Consider the following 21382-nt stretch of genomic DNA (forward strand, 5'->3'; position numbering starts at 1 on the left):
TGTTTTACTTTTGCCGGTATATGGTTTTTGTGCCTGTGTTTTGGAAAATGACTTTGGGTTTGATGGTTTAAATTCAGCAGACATATTACTTCTGAGTACGATCATTTTTTTTTTTTTTTTTTTTTTGTGTGTGTGTGTGCGGTATTTATTTCAAATGTTTGTTAAAACAGCAGTGTTATTTCTCAGGACAAGAGCAAAGATCACCCCCTGCAGAAGCTTGGGAACTATGTACAGAACTTTATAGAACAGAGGCCATACTTTAGCTTAAGCCTGTCTGCTGACCAGAGAATGGAATTCTGCGTGGACTCAAGGAACAAAAGGAAACTAGGCAGGGAGAGGGAAGAAAAGTGCCCATCTGAATCAAACTTCAGCTGCCATCAGGGCACATCTTGTGGTGGTCACAGATTGTAGGCTGTTTTTTGGAAGATTCGGGTTCAGCACAGGATTCCATTTGTCTACTTGGCTACACCCCTGGCTGAGGTGCCATGAGGTCAATGTCACTCAAGTTCCTGGCCAGCCAAACTCCCGCAGCAAAGAGTCCCAAATTTAGTATCAAGTTCCTCCGGAAGTCATTCCTATCTGTGGCAAAGCGGTAGACGCCCCGAAGCCAATCTCCCACGTTGTCGGGTACTTCGGGAGTTTCATTAGCCGAGCCAGCAGCGCTCACCGTGACCCCGCTGGAAGCCATAGTAGGAACCTTCGCATGGGCTGCGGTGGAGAAACCCCGATCATTTTTTATAAATTTGATCTCTGCCAGTTATTTTCATGTGGGTAGGGGATTGGTCCTTGTCATGGTAAAGCACCTTCAAGAATGACTGTAAATATTTATTACCGTGTCTGTGAAATTATATTGTACCAGCATCACAATGAAATGGTATTTTTTAATCCTTAGAGGAAAGTAAATCATAAAAACCAAGATTAAGAAAGTCTAAAAGTGAACGTAACAGAGAAGTTTACATTAAAACCTCTAAACTTGTTTTGTGCCTGTCTTGTTATAGATTTATCTGATTTTTTTCAAGAAAATATTATTGAAAATTTAAATGACTATTAACAAACAGCTTTGCTCTCAGAATATTTATTGTGCTTGGGCAATATATAAAATAAAAATTTTAAAGATTTTAAGTTAAATTTTACTAAGTTAAGTGCCTTGGTATTATTTATTCAATGTGTGAAACTGAATTCACATTTATATACCCAGGTATAGGTTGAGCATTCAAATTCCAAAATGCTCCAGAATATGAAACTTTTTAAGCACCAACATGATAACACAAGTGGAAATTATCTTACTTGACCTCATGTGATGAGTGCACAAAATTCTTTAAAAATATTGTATAAATTTACCTTCAGGTTATATGTATTAGGTGTACATGAAACATAAGTGAATTTTTGTGTTGAGACTTAGATCCCCTCCTCAAGATATCTCATTTTGTATATGCAAATATTCCACAATTTGAAAAAAATCCAAAAACTTGTGGTCCCAAGCATTTTGGATAAAGGATACTCAACTGGTATATACTTTATCCAGCTAACACTTGAAAAATGCATTGTATGCTTTTTATGTGTGATAATATAATTAATATATAGGTGAATCATATTGTATATGTGAAATATACTTCAAGAATGTGTTAAGTGTCCAGGATAAAAGCAGTCCTTCACTATATTAGTCATTTCTTATGTCTAAGATGTTCTTAACTGGAAAATCAGGGTTCTTGATCAGCTTCCCACTCTACTTGTACCGTGTGCTTAATGTGTCATAAACTTTTAATGTCTCCTTCATTCATGGTTCACATTAAGCGCCCTTTGATTTTTAGCACAGATAATATATCAGAGTTTTGCAATTAAGATTTAGCTAATAGAAAGATTTTGTAGATATAGGAGTTTAATAGTGTCCATTTATATACAGATAATGTCTGTTTATCAATCTTTTAACAGCATTTTCTAAATCACTTGATTTTTGAACATTTGCAGTGATCTAATTAGCCTGCTTTGCTGATTTTCTTTTCCATTTAATGAAACAACTCTGCATCATCACTCTTTTTATTGCTTTTTCCTAGGCTCATGATCGTTCAGAAAGTGGAGAACTGGCATTTATTAAACAACTAGTTCGAAAGATTCTAATTGTTATTGCCCGCCCTGCTCGGTTATTAGAGTGCCTGGTAAGTTGCCCCTCGATGTGACTACATTATTTATTGTTAACTGGGAAAGCAGTTACCATCAGAAAGCTCCAGCTTCATTTGATTTCCAACACCAGAGCTAAATGGAAAAAGTCAAAGGGAATTACAAGTTGTGAATGTTTATGACGTCGATATGTGACTTGTCCTTTCTGATTTTAAAGAGACTTCTAGACTTTTGCTCTACTAAGTGATAGTCATACGATATTCTAGGCAAACTTGAAGTAGAATCATAAAATAATGTGCTTGACCTTTTCTCAGCACAATTACTTTATGTCACAGCTAATTTAAAACTCTTGCTGTACCTCACTTTTTTGGAGTTGCCAAGATGCAGAGAAGGAATAGAGATAAATGCAGGGGTAAATAGTAACCTGTGATTTATAATTATTCTTTGTTTTAAAATGTGGCAAGTTAGAAAATAAGATGCTAACCATCCCATTTGGGAAAATACAGTAGAGCCTCATGCAGACCTGAAAGAATGAGACTTCTAGAGATGATTAGTTCATTTTAACAATTATATGTTTTTGGCTGGGCGTGGTGGCTCACGCCTGTAATCCCAGCACTTTGGGAGGCTGAGGCAGGCAGATCACCTGAGGTCAGGAGTTCCGGACCAGCCTGGCCAACATGGTGACACTCCGTCTCTACTAAAAATACAAAAATTAGCCAGGTGTGGTGGCGCATGCCTGTAATCCCAGCTACTTGGGAGGCTGAGGCAGGAGAATTACTTGAACCCAGGAGATGGAGGTTGCAGTGAGCTGAGATCACGCCACTGCACTCCAGCACGAGCGACAGAACGAGACTCTGTCTCAAAAAGTAAAAATAAATAAAATTAAAAATAAATACAATTATATATTTTTGGCCAGTGATCATTTTCCTGTTGAGAAGTTTTTGTTTTATGGAATTTTGATTTGAGGTTTCAGTTAAAACTGTGAACAAATATTAAGCTGTGAACATAAGAATTATTTTAAGGATCTACTAATATAGCATCAAAACTCACTTTTAAGTTCCACTGGCTATTAAAGTAATTATAACACCACATACAATACAGCTTTTCAGAAATACACACATACATACCTACATAATACGCATATGGTTGCAGTGCTTCGGTCTTGCCCTTATTTTAACTATCATCCATAATAATTTATAATAGTGAAATATTCACAGCACCAAAAATATATACTAGTGCCTTGTCAGACACAGAGGGAAAATCTTGAGGAGAAAGGTAAGGAGTTGGGAGGTGTAGGGAAGGGCTTTCTATCAATGGTGAGGACCCTTAGAATCATAGAATCAAACACACCATTTGGCATTGAGTGTCTCTGGAAGGCTAAAAGGAAAAAAACTTGGATACTTCAGCGAGAACTGGGTGACTGGTAAATCCAGGTAGAAGGGTTAGTTAACTTTTTACTGCCTCTCCTGTTGTAGCTTTTGAATTACGGACCACATGTTTGTACTTCCCACAATTGTTTAATTTAGGGGAAAGTTTCATTTAGCATTAAAACTTGTTTTTCTGGACAATAGATATGCTAAGAGCAGATCTTGCTTTAAAGGAGGAAATCAACTTTTTACAGTAATCACTCATAATCAGAAGAGAAAAAGTATAGCTTCTCAAAGATAGAAACAAGTGAACTTAGAAGTAGCTTGGAAATATTGCTGCTTTCAAAGTACTCTTTAAAGCTTAGATGAAACTGGAGTTTCATAGTATTAGGGGATGCTTCCCCCAAGCTATCATCTTATCCCTATAGGCTCTGTCAGTCATTGTAGTAGGTGTGTATGTAAAAGACTCTGAGTATTTACATTGGTTTAACTTTACTCCATTTACAGCAAGTTTTGTTTTTTTTTTTTTTTAATGACCTTTAGAAACTCCAGAAAAAATCCAGGAAATATAACAAATTAATAACTGGGCTTAGGCAATAAGCATAATTGTTTACAACACATAAATCCATGGCATCCCTTTGGGCACAGAGGAAAAACCAAACTTGGTTTCTCCTGCTGTGCTCTCACAACATGATTCTGACACCAGTTATGTGGGAGCCCCACACAACAAGCAAGCAAGCAGTTCTGCAGCAGACGCCAGCTGGGTGTCCTCCAATTCCATTCCAACACTGTCTACCCAGAGATAGCATCAGATCCCACCGGTTGAGGGGTCAATTCCACAAGAGTGCCCCTACTTCCAGTGTCAGTCGCGAGCTCCAGGTGGTTTGCCTGTGCCCCTCACTGTCTTGCTGTAAACCGAGGTTCCTATGACCCCCTCTCTGAGTTTCATTAGTTTGCTAGAGTGGTTCACAGGACTCAGGGAAACACTGAAGTTGACCAATTTATTATGAAATACATTAAAAACTCTACAGATGATGAGATGCATAGGGTAAAGCATGAGGAAAGGAGTGCAAAGCTCCCTGGCTGCACTGCCTTCCAGAAAACTCCACACGTTCAGCTATCCGGAAGCTCCCCAAATGCGGTCCTTTTGGGTTTTTATGGAAGCTTCATTACATAGGCATGTTTGATGACATCATTGGCCATTCATGATCCACTTAACCTTCAGCTCCTCTCTGAAGTGGAGGTGAGGATGGAGCTGCAACTCCCAACCCTCTCATCATATGATAGGCTCCCCTGACAACCAGCCCTCTTCCAGAGGCTGCCCAGAAGTGCCCAGCCACCCGTCAACTCACTAGAATACAGAAAGCCACTTATTACTTTGGAGATTCCAAGGGTTTCAGGAGTGGTATTTCAGAAAACAGGGATGAAGACGAAACATACATTTGATAGTATCACAGCATCCATCTAGAGTGTGGTGATCCTGAAGATATTTATTACACACTAGAAGCAACAGGCAGCCACATATACACAACAAATTAAATAGATAGGAAAATATATTCTCAAAGTTTTATAAGAGACAGAGGCTTTAATTTCCCATTTTTCTTTCTTGGTCTTTATGTGAATAGTGGTAACTTAATTTTATAGTTAACTAATAAAAAAATGGTAACTTTGAAGTTTTTCTTTCTAATGTTTTTGGATACTTCTATATTAAGAGAGTTTCCTGCAGCATTTTTGAGTAAGTGCATTCTAACATTCCTTTTGTTGCTGGTTGAGTGGAGAGAGAAATTGAATCTCAAATCTTCTGGATGGAAATTCCCAGATTTTACAACTTTGCCAGAAAGGCACAATTAAAAATCAGACCTGTTCATTTCCGATGAGCGAGATCTTAAGTGGAGCGTAGTACCTTCGTATTTACATTACAAGCAAATTGGAAATGATCATTATCTTTGGGTTACCATGTGCATAAATGTGTTGACTTAGAATATGAATAGGCTTCAAATATGAAGTGAGAATTACATACTTTTAAAATCCATTTGCCTCCTTTCTGCATAAGTAACTTACAGCCATGTATATCCAGCAGTTTTATTGTGAATGGGATTTATGTAATAAAACCTCAGACAATTTTGGCTCAAAGAAGTATCCATCTGTGTTTGTCTTCTGCTAGGAATTTGATCCGGAAGAATTTTACTACCTATTGGAAGCAGCAGAAGGCCATGCCAAAGAAGGACAGGGTATTAAAACTGACATTCCCAGGTACATCATTAGCCAACTGGGACTCAATAAGGATCCCTTGGAAGGTGAGTCCCTGGGTTGTTCCTACCTTTGACTTTGTTTATGCACCGTCGCCTCATAGAGGAAATCTTAAGTGGCAAATCTTTATTTTTTCCTCATGTTTTGGTTCTATCTATTGAAAAGTCCATATCTGGGGACTGGTTGCTATTTGAAGGAAATAGCCATAAATTGGGTCCTGAGATGCGACTGAGCATGACCCATTTTGTGTCTACCTAGAGTGTGGGTCAAGGCCTTGACATCCTTAGAAGCCTGTCAGCCTGAGAATGCCAGAGTGTCCCAGAGGGTTTTGATTTCAGTCTTCACTGAGTAGTTTTTCTCCTGCAGAGCTCAGTTGGGCTCTTTTTGAGAGTGCTTCTAATTTTTAAAATGTTGCTAAAGACATTATCATTAATTAAACTGACATTTAAATTTGCAGTTGACATAAAAATGCGGTTGATGGTAGATTACTTTAAATTGAGTACAGTATTCATAGGGTATATTCTTGTTTACTTAATGTATAAAACATAGTAATATACAGGAGAACCAATAAAAATGTTTTTTTAAGCTTATAAAAGGATTTATGGGCTGGGCGCAGTGGCTCACGCCTGTAATCCCAGCTCTTTGGGAGGCTGAGGTGGGTGGATAACGAGGTCAGGAGTTCCAGACCAGCCAGGCCAATATGGTGAAACCTTGTCTCTACTAAAAATGCAAAAATTAGCTGGGCATAGTGGTGTGTGCCTCTAGTCCTAGCTACTCGGGCGGCTAAGGCAGAAGAATCGCTTAAACCCAGGAGGCGGAGGTTGCAGTTAACCTAGATCGCGTCACTGCACTCCAGCCTGGGCGACAGAGTAAGACTGTCTCAAAAAAAAAAAAAAAAAAAAAAAAAAGAAGTTGATTCACATTTTAAAATAATATTATTAAATTAAATACAGAAAATAGGAAGCATCCTGCAAGTGAACTTTTAAAAATCTGAAATTGGTAAACCACTCCCCTGACAACCTGTTCCTGTTCATGATTCTTTAGGATTGTTATTTATAACATTTAGTTATACACTCCCCTCCCCCAAAAGACAAAAACTATCATTGACTCCTTCATTCAAAATTGTCTTCCCGGTTCATTAAATTGAATTTGCAAACAGTGTTTATCTTGTTAAATTGTTTGTAATGGTAAATGTTGGCACAGAGATTTTCCCATCTGAAGCCAGGGAACCTGCTGCTCTCTGCCCTGCTCTCCTGTTTCCCTGCTTTGTTTGCTCCTATGGCCATCGTATCTTTGCTTCCAGTGAAATGATGCATGCATTACTGTGAGATAATGCCAGATAAATTTATACTGTACTGAAAGCAATTCCACAACAGATTCATCACTTATCAGAGACTGGTGGCTGCTTTTCTGAAAAGTTCCCTGGGGAGAGATTTTTCCCCATGGCTTTTAAATTACCATCTTTACCTTTTTGAATCATGAGTCTTCAGAAATGGTTTAAATCAATGAAATAAAAAGGGCAGATGTTTAATGGTATTTAGATGAGTTTTAAAAATCACTTCAGGCATTACAAAATGATGCCTTAGCTTCCTGCTTCAAAAGCTGACTCTTGGTTCCATTCCATTACTACCCACTGCTTACAAATAATATGTATTTCTCAGATAATAGTTATTTAGCAGAAATTCTATTTAAAACAGAACCATCTTTTAATTTTTTTTTTATGAAAATAGTTGGAGTTGGGGAGACTGTCAAAGTAGATTATAGTGACTCTTCACGCTGGTATAGTTAAGATTGCGTCAGCTCTTGAATTGTGGACCAAGTGAGTTCTTTAGTTTTCTTACCTGGCAGTCACTGTAGGCTGAACTTTGGTAGGTGAATAATCTGAGGCCCTTGTAGAAACAAGCTTTCTAGAGGCTCTAAAGAAAACATGAATAGTGATCTTTAACAAGTTTGGAGTTTAATCACTGGGAGTTGTGTTTTTAACTCTTGACACTTAATTTAAGATCTGAGGCTAGTTTTTGTTTGTTTTTTTTTGGGTGGTTTTTTTTTTGGGGGGGGGGGCGGGGTTTTTTGGAGACGAAGTCTTGCTTCGTTGCCCAGGCTGGAGTGCAGTGGTATGAGCTCGGCTCACTGCAACCTCTGCCTCCTCAGTTCAAGTGATTCTCCTGCCTCAGCCTCCCGAGTATCTGGGACTACAGACGTGTGTCACCATGCCCAGCTAATTTTTGTATTTTTAGTAGAGACAAGGTTTTACCATGTTGGCCAGGCTGGTCTCGAACTCCTAACCTCAGGTGATCTGCCTGCCTCGGCCTCCCAAAGTGCTGGGATTACAGGCATGAGCCAGGGTACCTGGCCCTGAGGCTAGTTTTTAATCTATTTGTTAACATTTGAAATATGACTTCTCCAGGTAATTTAATAAACAATTGCACCACGGTGAGTGGATCAACTGAGGTCAGGAGTTTGGGAGTAGCCTGGCCAACATGGTGAAACCCGTCTCTAATAAAAATACAAAAATTAGCTGGGCGTGGTGGCGGGCGCCTATAGTCCCAGCTACTCGGGAGGCTGAGGCAGGAGAATCGCATGAACCCAGGAGGCGGAGGTTGCAATGAGCCGAGATGGCGCCATTGCACTATAGTCTGAGTGACAGAACAAGACTCCCTCTCAAGAAATAAAAAATAAATGATTTCAAACCCTGATTGTTCTACATTTGTTTCCCTTTCCTGTCAGCGTCTAAATTAACATACCTTAGACCTGTCCTTTGAAGGTTAGGAATTGGGAGTTCTGGAGCTGGGCTGCCAGGTCGGCACCCTAAGCCAGCACTGCACACTGTGTGAACCTTGACTATCCAAAGTGATGCACCTCTTTGTGCCTCAGTTACTTCCATAAAAATGAGATAATAGGCCGGGCGCGGTGGCTCACGCCTCTAATCCCAGCACTTTGGGAAGCCGAGGCGGGCGGATCACGAGGTCAGGAGATCAACACCATCCTGGCTAATCTGGTGAAACCCAGTCTCTACTAAAAATACAAAAAATTAGCCGGGCGTGGTGTTGGGCGCCTGTAGTCCCAGCTACTCGGGAGGCTGAGGCAGAAGAATGGCGTGAACCCGGGAGGCGGAACTTGCAGTGAGCCGAGATCGCACCACTGCACTCCAGCCACGCTGACTCCGTCTCAAAAAAAAAAAAAAAGAGATAATAATAGCATCTACTTATAGGATTGTTTTGAGGATTATATGTTTATATTTGTAATTGCTTAACATAGTAAGTGTTTAATAGATGTTAGCTGCTGTTGCTGTTTTATTTAAACACTATTAATACTTGTCCCTTTCCTTGAGAGCCCTTCCAACTAGATGCATTTTAGTTCACCTCCAAGTCCACAAATCTAAGGTGCTAGTCATACTGGACATTGACATCATTTGAATGAGACCAAGAAAGTACATAGTTTGCGCTGAACTCATTTTTATTCTGGAATTTCCCCTATAGGTAAACTGAGACGGTTGTTGTCAATGTCCACTTATTCCAGAATCTAGAATTTATAAATTTTTATCTAAAGGTAATACTCCAATGTTGTTTTGCTTCATATCTCTTATGCATAATATCTGCCCAGAAGGGATGATCATATTTATGAGAACGTAAATACAGAAAATAAGAACCTAAGAAATTTTTAATTATTTAATTTTAAATAAAATTAAGTTTATTTAAATTGAAAACTTTAAATATATTTAGATGCACACAAAAATATGTAACTAAAAACTGACTTTTATTGTGCATGTTCAATTTTGAAAAATTGGAAAGTACAAGTAAAAGAAGAAAATATTATCTCTGATCCTGTCACTGAGCTAAGACCTATCATAGTTTTAGAGAAAATTATTTCATGTTTTTTAAATAAAAAATGATTTTTTAAAAGTTTAAAAAAATGAACAGTAAAAGAATTTGATTTTCTCATCTACTTCTATAAATTCAAGGATGTATTCCAATGCGAATTGATCAATTTAGACACTTTTGTCTCTTAACTAAATCATCAGGGTAGTACTTAAAGCTGGTGTCAAGCATGTGATACCCAATCCAAGGCTGATTACACAATATAATTAATAATAAATAACAGTCAACATTTAGTAAGCATTTAATTTTTGTTAGTATGCTAAGAGCTTTACATGCATTATCACATACAGTACTCACAAAAAGCTCTAAGAAGTAAGTAATATTGTTTACGTTTTACAGCAGAAGAGCTTGAAGTTAAAAGGTCAGTCAGTAAATGCAGATAGTAGTGGTAACCTAAGTCTTTTAATATCCAAATCCCTCTTAACCACCATTATTACTTCCTCTCTGACAAATTTCAAACTCTTAGTGTCTTTGGCAGGGTATTTCTCAGTGGATATGAAGGAATGGAACAAGAGATACGCACCACAACTTAAGAATCGTTCCCTAGCTGTAGTCAGTGCTGCTTTGATGCCCGCCAGAGCCTGGAAAGACTTGCCTCTCTCGGATACCTGATTCTAAGCAGAGTTGTTGACCCACCAAAGCCTTTCCAAGCTATGGTGATTGCATCAGCCAATGAGTTCCTATGCCCAGCCTCTAAAGTTCCTATGTCTAGGTGTTTGCAAGAAACGGGGTTCTGGGGAGGGGCGTGTAGTGAACAATTTCAAAATACCAGTTGCTGCCTTTTTTTAGATTTAAGATTTTCCCATAGGCACATTGGAATCTAGAGCAATTTTTTTAATATTGGAGAAACTATTTTTCTTTTGTTTCAGCTTAGTATTCTTATCCAATTGCAATATTTTTATTAAGCTTACCTTTTTTTTTTTTTTTTTTTAACTTAGAAATGGCTCAATTGGGAAACTACGACAGTGGGACAGCAGAAACTCCAGAAACAGATGAATCAGTGAGTGTAAGTATATTTCTTGATGAAATATGATGGTTTTTCTGTTTAGCATCTGGAGACTTTGGCTGTGTTCGTTTATTTATTCAACAAATGTTTATTGTGCTTCTGTGTGCAAGGCACTGTGCCAGGCACTAAGCATACAATTTTAGCCCCTTCTTTCAAAAAGAAATGAAACTTAATAAAAAATCACATGCAAAAAATAGAAATGATAAATATGAATGAGATCTATGAAGAAAAAAAACCATGTGCTGCCATAACGTAAAGATATTTCCCATAATCTGTCCAGTCCCAAAAGATTTCCCAAGGAAATGGCACTTGAGCTAAACATAACAAATTACTAGGGTGTGAAGGGGCAAAGGAACATTCCAGACACAGGCTACGTCAGAGGACTAAGCCAGGGAGACGGCAGAAACTAGAGCACTTGAGTAAAAACTGGATACTTAGGTCCCTGTTGTTCATGTTTGTCAGGTTTTTTGTTTTTGTTTTTTAAGAGCAATGGGACTGAACTTTGGAGGAGATGTATGGGTATATGAGGGTGGGAGGAGTGGACAGGGAGATAACCCAATCAGAGTTATGACTTGAAAAAAATCACACTGACTGCAGTGCAGAAAGCAGTGGGGTGGGAGGAGGAGGGAGGGGTGACCACGTGGAAGCCAGTTCAGAGGCTGCTGCCTTGGCACAGGTGAGAGGCCCTGGATGCTGGTGCCGTTCTCCTCAATTGTGAACACCAAAAGAGGAACCAGGATGCATCAGATTAGGGATTAGGAAAGCAGGAGCAGGCTGTGTAGCCTAGGGGATAAGAACCCAGGCTCTGGAGTTAGGTTGCCTAGATTTGAAAACACTGCTTTCTACCAGCTGGGGTTTGGGGGAAATTTCTGTGTGCCTCAGTTTCCCTGTTTGTAAAAGATTAAATGAGATTTTTATGTAAAACGGTTGGGACAATATCACATAGTAAGTGCTGAATAAATGATAGCTGTTTTATTAATTTTATTATCTGACTCATAATTTTGAATGTATCGAGACTAAAGTTCCTTTGAAACATTCAAGAAGATCCATCAAACTGGCAGCTGTATATAAGGTCTGGTATATTCTGGCACTCAGAGGGAGAGTTTCTGGTGGAGGTGGAAGTGACTTAGGAGTCATCCATGAACATAAATGAGATCACTCATGTAGGGAAGAGTTAATGAGATTAGCGAGCCTTGGACAGAGCCTTGCAGCCCAAAGCCATGACAGAGCAGTAATAGTGAGTGAATTACTTTTTGAGCCAGTGCAAAGTAGATAAGAAAATAAAAAAAAGAATAAAAAAGTTAAAAGAGTAATAGTGAGTGACTAAACAAGTAAGTGGTCCTAGTCTTGAAGTCTGTTTTCTGTGATGGAGCATTGGCAGGTGATGACTAGATAGATCCAGATCTTGGCCAGAGGCCAAGGGGGAGAAGAGGAGACAGATGGTTCAAGTTGAAGAGGTCAAGTAGTCTGGAGGCCAGAGTGTTGGGTCGGTTATATGTGTAGACACTGAAGTCACCCTGGATGGTGAGAGAGCTCTTGGGCGGAGCGGAAGGTGGGTAGCCAAGTCTTCCAAAGATGAGTGGGGATGACAGGGTCAGTGATGACAGTGCTGAGTTGAGGATGATGGCGCCCACACAGGGTTTCTTCCAAAACAATAGGAAGGGAATTCTGGACTCTTGCAGAGGGCAGCAAAGAGCTGGTAACTCCCTCTCCATGCTAAGATAAATGGGGCATGAGAGAATTTCTTTTAAGCATTTTTTTCTATTCCCATCGTTTGAGCTAAACTTTTAAAGAGCTGTCTTTTTGAAACTTGTTTTGTAAGCCATGTTAGATTTCTAGCATGGAAGTGAAGAAAGGCAGGCATTCTGTACTTGGGTGTTCCACGTGTTGCCTACTACTTTTCTGAGCAATGAAGATTGCTGCAGGAATGAAAGAGACATGCTCTGTCAGGAATACAGCCCCATGTAGAGCCACTCCGGCCCATTCTTTTTTGGCCAACAGAAACCAAAGGGAAAGCTTGTCATTATGGAGTTAAATCCCAAAATGTTAAAAGACTAGGACAAGGCCAACCTGAGTAGTTTACAAAAAGAAATAAATATCAGGAATTGTCCTTGATTGCCTGGAAATGTGGATTCGCTTCAGTGACAGTGTCACAAGGAGTTTGTCAGCATTGCTGTGGATGATGGCTCTGTAAAGCTATGCCTCAGGTTCCTGTGGCTGGAATACTGTACTTCCACATATTATATAACAGCATATAACTCAAATTTTATCTATTTGCTGATAAAATACTTTTCTTAATTCTAAACTACTTTTAACTTCCATATTTTGTTTCCAAGAGCTCTAATGCCTCCCTGAAACTTCGAAGGAAACCTCGGGAAAGTGATTTTGAAACGATTAAATTGATTAGCAACGGAGCCTATGGGTGAGTAATTCAAGAAAAGCTCTCTATTGTATTTCTGCACACTCAAGTAATACATTTATTCTTCACATTTATCTAAGGCCAAATAGATGCTGTATAAGGACTTGACTTTTCAGATCACTGCTTCTTCCCTGAGACTTGTACTGTACAGCCAAAATCGCTTCTTACTGGACACCTCATTAGAAAACATGCCAAGTGACCAAGTAGTTACTTAAGAGGGTTGGAGAGAAAGACTTTCAAGGAAAAATTTTATTTACTCTTGTTTCTGCCTCCTTCATTTTTGCCCTTCTGGGTTAAAAGAAGTACCTGACTCTTGATTGAGATATATATGTATATATTAAATAGTATATTATATATAATCATATATTTATAATTTTCTGTATAGTATTACTACATGACAAATAGCCTGTATTTCATGTCTGACCAGCAGACAACCTTAAGATAAATGTCTTTAAATAAGTCTGGTTGAAGGTTTAGAGCAGGAGTGTCTAATCTTTTGGCTTCCCTGGGCCACATTGGAAGAAGAACTGTCTTGGGCCACACATAAAATACATTAACATGAACAACAGCTGATAACTGGAAAAAAAAATCACAAAAAACTCATAATGTTTTAAGCAAGTTTACGAATTTGTGTTGGTCTGCATTCAAAGCCATCCTGGGCTGCGTGCGGCCCACGGGCTGTGGGTTGGATAAGTTTGATTTAGAGTAATATGTTTGTTTTAGTCTTTATTACACCAGGATTTTTTTTTATTTCGTTTTGTTTTAAATTTATTTATTTATTTATTTTTGAGACAAGATGTTTCTCTGTCCCTCAGGTTGGAGTGCAGTGGTGCAATCATAGCTCACTCACTGCAGCCTCAAACTCCTACACCGGGATTTTCAAAATTGAGCTGTATACTATAATCTAATGATATTAATGGTGTTCCTTCCTTGATCCCTTTTTATAGACACACAATTTTCTCCTTGTGGCGGTAAACAGTGACAGGATTCTTCTGAGTTACTAATAGTTTAGAAGCGTAATTAATGCACAAACTATAACCTGATCCAGTTTAGACAGCCCAAGAATTCTAGTTTAATTAAATATTAATTCCAATTCTATCTGTATATAAAGAGCAATAAACAATCTCATAGACATTTATTGCTGTTTATCACGCAAATGAGCAGATGAAATAAAAGAGGTTTTTGTTGTGCCACAAGGGATGTTTCTGTTACCATTTTTTCGCCTCGAATATTTTCCACACCATTAACTTAAGAACTTAAATATTTGTGAGTCCCTTCTATGCTTCACTGATTTGTTTTCAGGATATGTCAAATGCCATATTTCCTGTTGTGGCTCATAAATGCTTTCTGATGTATTTTTGCAATATTTTATTTTTCAAGGACCTCATTGAAACTTTTCTACCTAGGAAGATGGTTCTAGCATGCATTTATTTGTGGTTTCTAGTTGCTTATCATTTGTTTTTTAGTTCTTTACACTTTTGGAAATGACCTGAAGATTTCTTTCTTCATTAGGGAGAAGATTAAACTTTGATTTAATGGGTATATGGGTTTGAGCACTGCTAGATTTTATTAGCAGTGGAATTCTGGAATAAGATTATCTGTGAAGCACCACTTTTAAAAATGCGGGCATATATCTTAGCAGTATTTGGAGTTCTAACTGGTTGAGTAAACTCATTTGTAGTGCGATTAAACCACTGTATAGTAGATGAGGTATATCACACTTTGGGGAATAGTTGGGAATATACAAGAAGTTAAACAAGCTGTGAATCAGTAAACACCCAGGATGCAGGCCAAGTCATTAATGCACTCACAAGCTGCCTGTGGGAGTCTCTGCTGATCAGCCAAAACTCTTTTTTTATTTTTCTCATCTCAGATTTAATCTCTCATTTTATTTCTGATAGATTTTCTCCACATTTTAATAATCTTTAATTTGAAATTTGAATGGAACCACCCCTATTGGTTCACCCAGTCAGTGAGGGTGATTGCAGGCTTATGGGAACTGGCTGAACAAATGTATCCCCCTATGGGTGACTGAACTGGCCCTTCTAGAGGCTTCCTTAGGTATCCACGCACAGGATCTACCACTCACATCAGTGACTCAGAAAGGCACCGATTCCGTGACTCCTCAAAAACTGGTGGAGCTGGGAACTAACCCTGTCATTAGGAAGGGCTTCTATCTGCAGTGCTAAAACACACATGGCTTTCTCAGCATTATGCTTGGTGAAAATTCATGTTATAAAGCCAAGTTGATAAACATCTGATTTCCTTCTCTGTTTAACACACTTCTGATCCCTGACTGGAAGTTAAACGTGTCTTTTTGCCAACTTAGTGCTTTATAGAAAGCTGGGGCTATGTACCTGGCACTGTGCTGGTTTCTTTATATATGTTCTCTTCTCACAAGAGCCCTTGTGTGGTAGTTGATATTATTTCCACTCACATGTAGGCAAGGAGAGGTGCAGAGACAGAGTCACGGATATCCTGATTTCTAAGTGGAACTCGCTTCTCTCTATAAGGTATCCATTTGTTAAAATGTTTAGCCATCCTAATTGGAGTTGTAGAGGTACTGCTTCTTCCAGTGAACACTTCCACCAGGATCTTTAAGTCATAACTTCAGATGTTTTCAAAGTAAAAGAATAAAATTGACTTAAAATTTTTAAAAGTAAAAAACTAATTTTGAAAGGCGCACCATTTCTCCCCCACTTTGCCTTTCCTTCTAATCTTGATGCACATGATTCTCTTTTACCTGTGAAGGGGCCTGGGACATGTCTCAAAGAGGCACATGTGCACAAGCGGCATACGCCCTGTCTCCCACATGCTCTCCCTGTAGTCTTTCCTCTCAACTTTCCTCTGGCACACGCACCCTCATTCCCACATGGAGATTTGCTAGTACGGAGTCACGTATTGGGCTCTCAGAGTCGTGCATAATTTTATACACGCTAGACATTCATGCTCGCAATAAGGGCTGATTCATTCTGCTCTAGATCCTGTCAGCTTCTAGTTCCACTTCTCCCCACCCTCCCACACCTCAGTTCTGCATGGGTGGGGAGAAGCTTGGCTCAGAGAGAACTAAGGTCTTTGGTTACGTCTTCCCCGCCCCCCACCTTCTACCCTTGGGTTTTCCTGTTTCACAGGGAGGTCAGTGTAGGAAGAGAGACCGAAGCAGCCTCTTCAAAGAAAGCACAATCTCTGGGACCAGAAGGCAGAGAAGAAATGTGGAGCCATATCAGTCAGTTCAGTACAACTTTTAACACTGGGAGGTGTACCGTCCACTCAACAGTGTTATGTATCTGGCTGTCGGTGGCTGTCGTATCTCTCCTTGTTTCTCTCTGTCTCTCTCTCTTTGCTAGCTTTAAGCACATTTGGAACATCAACTTAAAAGAGAAAAGGTATACATACATATATATATGTATATATATATATACAACAATTATTACTAAATAAACAAATTTCAACATGACGAGTAACATTCCCAAAGCAATACAGAAATGTAAAAACCCAAGAACAGAAAACAAACAAAAAATCCACCCACAACTAATTCTAATAAGGAAGTCTGTTTGACCCTTGTGACTTCATCAAGATATGCATGTCCTCAGGCGGCGATATCTCAAGCTACTTATAGGATTCTTTTAAATTGGTTTAGGTCAGTTTTCCCAAGGATTAACTGATTATTGTAAGTACATCATAGCAAGGGAAAGCAGAAAGTCAAACAAAGTTTTATGAACTGATAATCTGAGAATAAAGACTAAAGCCATTTTTTATACAGTGCCACAGAGAGACCCAGTAAGGATGCTGGTCATACTGGGCTGGAGGCATATTTGTCTTTTATTTTTCATAAAATCATGGATAAGTCCATTCTTCCTTCACTCCTATTCTCAAACATATTGCAGAGTAGTTATTTATGTAAGAAATGGTGATTCTTGATTGAAAATCAGAATGGCCACCTTGTGGTCATCTGTGAAATTCATAATATACGTCTAAGGCTCCTCAGCACTAAACTTACTCAAAACCAAATATTGAAGGAAGAGATAATAAGCTGTATGTCACTTTACTCTCCAGAATAGGCAAACTATAATACAAAGATACTGGTTTCTCCCTGTCAGTATTTAAAATTCTTTCATTTTGAAATATATATTTCCTGTTTGAAAACCCCCTGTTTTGGTTCTTTTTTTTTTTTTTTTTTTCATTATTATACTTTAAGTTCTGGGGTACATGTGCAGAACGTGCAGGTTTGTTACATAGGTATACATGTGTCATGGTGGTTTGCTGCACCCATCAACCCGTCATCTACATTAGGTATTTCTCCTAATGCTATCCCTACCCTAGCCCCCAACCCCTCTTCAGGCCCCGGTGTGTGATGATCCCCTCCCTGTGTCCATGTGTTCTCATTGTTCAACTTCCACTTATGAGTGAGAACGTGTGGTGTTTGATTTTCTGTTTCTGTGTTAGTTTGCTGAGAATGATGGTTTCCAGCTTCATCCATGTCCCTGTAAAGGACATGAACTCATCCTTTTTTATAGCTGCATAGTATTCCATGATGTATATATGCCACATTTTCTTTATCCAGTCTGTCATTGATGGGCATTTGGGTTGGTTCCAAGTCTTTGCTATTGTGAACAGTGCCGCAGGAAACATACGTGTGCATGTGTCTTCATAGTAGAATGATTTATAATCCTTTGAGTATATACCCAGTAATGGGATTGCTGGGCCAAATGGTGTTTCTAGTTCTAGATCCTTGAGGAATCGCCACACTGTCTTCCACAATGGTTGAACTAATTTACACTCCCACCAACAGTGTAAAAGCGTTCCTGTTTCTCCATATCTTCTCCAGCATGTGTTGTTTCCTGACTTTTTAAGGATCGCCATTCTAACTGGTGTGAGAAGGTATCTCATTGTGGTTTTGATTTGCATTTCTCTAATGACCAGTGATGATGAGCTTGTTTTCATATGTGTTGGCTGCATAAATGTCTTCTTTTGAGAAGGGTCTGTTCATATCCTTTGCCCACTTTTTGATGCAGTTGTTTGTTTTTTTCTTGTAAATTTGTTTAGGTTCTTTATAGATTCTGGATATTAGCCCTTTATCAGATTGATAGATTGCAAAATTTTCTCCCATTCTGTAGGTTGCCTGTTCACTCTGATGATCGTTTCTTTTGCAGTGCAGAAGCTCTTTAGTTTAATTAGATCCCAATTGTCTATTTTGGCTTTTGTTGCCATTGCTTTTAGTGTTTAATCATGAAGTCTTTGCCCATGCCTATGTCCTGAATGGTATTGCCTAGGTTTTCCTCTAGGGCTTTTATGGTTTTAGGTCTTGCATTTAAGTCTTTAATCCATCTTAATTTTTGTATAAGGTGTAAGGAAGGGATCCAGTTTCAGCTTTCTGCATATGGCTAGCCAGTTTTCCCAACACCATTTTAAACAGGGAATCCTTTCCCCATTTCTTGTTTTTGTCAGGTTTGTCAAAGATCAGATGGTTGTAGATGTATGGCATGGTTTCTGAGGCCTCTATTCTGTTCCATTGGTCTACATATCTATTTTGGTAGCAGTACCATGCTGTTTTGGTTACTGTAGCCTTGTAGTATAGTTTGAAGTCAGGTAGCATGATGCCTCCAGCATCCTTCTTTTTGCTTAGGATTGTCTTTGCAATGCAGGCTCTTTTTTGGTTCCATATGAAATTTAAAGAAGTTTTCCAATTCTGTGAAGAAAGTCAATGGTAGCTTGATGGGGATAACATTGAATCTATAAATTACTTTGGGCAGTATGGCCATTTTCATGAGATTGATTATTCCTATCCATGAGCATGGAATGTTTTTCCATTTGTTTGTGTCCTCTCTTATTTCCTTGAGCAGTGGTTTGTAGTTCTCTTTGAAGAGTTCCTTTACATCCCTTGTGAGTTGTATTCCTAGGTATTTTATTCTCTTTGTAGCAGTTGTGAATGGGAGTTCATTCATGATTTGGCTCTCTGTTTGTCTATTAATTGTGTATAGGAATACTTGTGATGTTTGCACATTGATTTTGTATCCTGAAACTGCTGAAGTTGCTTATCAGCTTAAGGAGATTTTGGGCTGAGATGATGGGGTTTTCTAAATATACAATCATGTCATCTGCAAACAGAGACAATTTGACTTCTTCTTTTCCTAATTGAATACAGTTTATTTCTTTCTCTTGTCTGATTGCCCTGGCCAGAACTTCCAATGCTGTGTTGAATAGGAGTGGTGAGGGTGGGCATCCTTGTCTGGTGCAGGTTTGCAAAGGGAATGCTTTCAGTTTTTGCTCATTCAGTATGATATTGGCTGTGGGTTTGTCATACATAACTCTTATGATTTTGAGATACGTTCTGTCAATGCCTAGTTTATTGAGAGTTTTTAGCATGAAGTGCTGTTGAATTTTGTTGAAGGCCTTTTCTGCATCTGAGATAATCAAGTGTTTTTTGTGGTTGGTTCTGTTTATGTGATGCATTACATTTATTGATTTGCGTATGTTGAACTAGCCTTGCATCCCAGGGATGAAGCTGACTTGACCATGGTGGATCAAATGACAACATTTGTATATCAATACTTATCTTCTATTTGAGGGATGGCCAAGTTATTTTCTGTGCTCCTTTGTATTTCTGTCCTGCTACCATCATCTGATTAGGAGCAACTCAAGTTATCTGTGGATTCTTGATAGTAGCTGATCAGTAGTTGAAGAAAGAAAAATATACTAAAAGCCTTTAATCTGATACAAAAAGAACTAGTAGTTGGTTGTTTAATTTAAAAGTTAGTCAAAGTAGAAAATAATTTAAAAAGATACATGTTTTAAACATTTTAATTTAGCCTAAATATACATAAATTTCCTAGTCTGTTGATGGAAGGCCTTTTCAAGAAAGTCAGTGTAAACCAGACTTACAATACATTGTTTCTGTTTTCCAATTTTACCTTCATTAATGGTGAAACAAGAACTCGAAGCAATATGAATGTAGGAATCTAGATTTTTGTTATTTTTTCAACTTTTGCCAATCTTGTCACCCACATTAAATCAACAGGAATTTAATTTAGTAACTCACATTTATTAAGATTTTCTAAAACATTTGTTTAGTTTTCTGATAAACAATAGTGCTTACCCTTTTTACACTCATGTTTCATCAGTTTAAATATTTGTTTAAATTAGTTAACCTTAATATCAAATCTAGCCAGCAAAACAGGTGTGGGAATCACTCAGAATGGTGGGAGCCCAAGGCTTTGATCATACTGAAGAGTACCACCAGTTGGTGTGGAAAGCGCTGGGCACCCAGCTGGCTGGTTTACAGTGAGAGTGACAGCACTAGATCATTTGGTGCATTGATTATGGGAGGTATGGTGAAGAAGCTTTTTACTATTCAGTGAAGGAAGAACTAGAAAAACAGAAATGAGAAGAGAAGAAAAATATGAGCAAAGCAAAAATAATAATAATAATGTTTAAAAATATAGATGTGTGATTTGCTGAATAAAGGAAAAAGATGAGCAGGATGAGAAGACAGAGATAAAGATACACATACATGAAAGAAAAAGTAATTCCTAGCTGAACATTTAAGAGAAAAATGTTAACGTTGATTAAACTGGGATTGAATATAGTGGAAATTTATGTCAGTAAATCACCCTGATATATTGATTGAGCGGGAGCATAGGGTGTCCTAGGCCCCCTTGCGGTCATTGTTCAGGGACGGTTAAGTAACTAGTGGAAAATCCATTTCAGATCACATACCACCTGTTTTATAAGGTGGGCACTGGACATGCTTTACTGTGATTGATGGCTCTTCAGGTAAATGATTTCTTGTTTGATTATTGGAGATTTCAAACTTGTTCTCCCATGATATTGACAAGTGAGGAGGACTTGTGACAAAGGAGCCCATCCAAGACATGTTCCTTGTTGCTCATCATTTCCAGATGAACTGTTAAGACTCCTCCTTCTAATTCTCTTATTTCCTTTATCCCAAGCCTCAGTGGGTCTCTTGTCTTTACCTAGACATAATTGGCTCTATAAAGTATTTGGGGGAGGCTTTAGGCAGAAATTGAGTGCAGCCTGGTCTGGTTGTAAAGTTCTCTGACACCTTGACCATGAATTTGAGAGAACAGAAATATAGCTCCATCGTTGGCCCGCTCTTATGCTGAGAAATGCATTTCCTGTTGAAACGGCCATGGGGTAGCACATGCTGAGGATTGCAGTGAGGAAATATGCTACCCTTTGTTGCAAGACACCCCCATATAATGTGTTAAACACGTACTTCTCATTTATCTGGAAATTTCTTCGGAAGTAAATGTCTCTGAATTGGAAGCCAGATACTCTAAGAAGCTGTGGAGTTTTTTGCAGATCCCAAGGGTATCATTTAGAA

General features: G+C 38.6%; 2 protein-coding genes across 29 annotated transcripts in view; one reads left to right on the forward strand and one right to left on the reverse strand.

Moving 5' to 3' along the window:
* Positions 1-21382, forward strand: part of MAST4 (microtubule associated serine/threonine kinase family member 4) — a 576679-nt gene that overhangs the window by 513329 nt on the left and 41968 nt on the right. For all 28 annotated transcript variants that reach the window (XM_045394763.3, XM_045394770.3, XM_045394765.3 and 25 more), the window contains 4 exons: positions 2055-2156; positions 5650-5782; positions 10552-10619; positions 12956-13041. In XM_045394763.3, the coding sequence (XP_045250698.2) occupies positions 2055-2156; positions 5650-5782; positions 10552-10619; positions 12956-13041 (389 nt within the window). The remainder of the gene's footprint in view (positions 1-2054; positions 2157-5649; positions 5783-10551; positions 10620-12955; positions 13042-21382) is intronic.
* LOC102141717 (mitochondrial import receptor subunit TOM6 homolog) lies at positions 176-724 on the reverse strand. The gene has a single exon (XM_005557054.5). It carries the CDS (start codon positions 686-688, stop codon positions 464-466), a length of 225 nt encoding a protein of 74 aa, XP_005557111.2. The 5' UTR covers positions 689-724; the 3' UTR covers positions 176-463.

This window comes from Macaca fascicularis, chromosome 6 (genome assembly GCF_037993035.2).
Source record: "Macaca fascicularis isolate 582-1 chromosome 6, T2T-MFA8v1.1".
Lineage (NCBI taxonomy): Eukaryota > Metazoa > Chordata > Mammalia > Primates > Cercopithecidae > Macaca > Macaca fascicularis.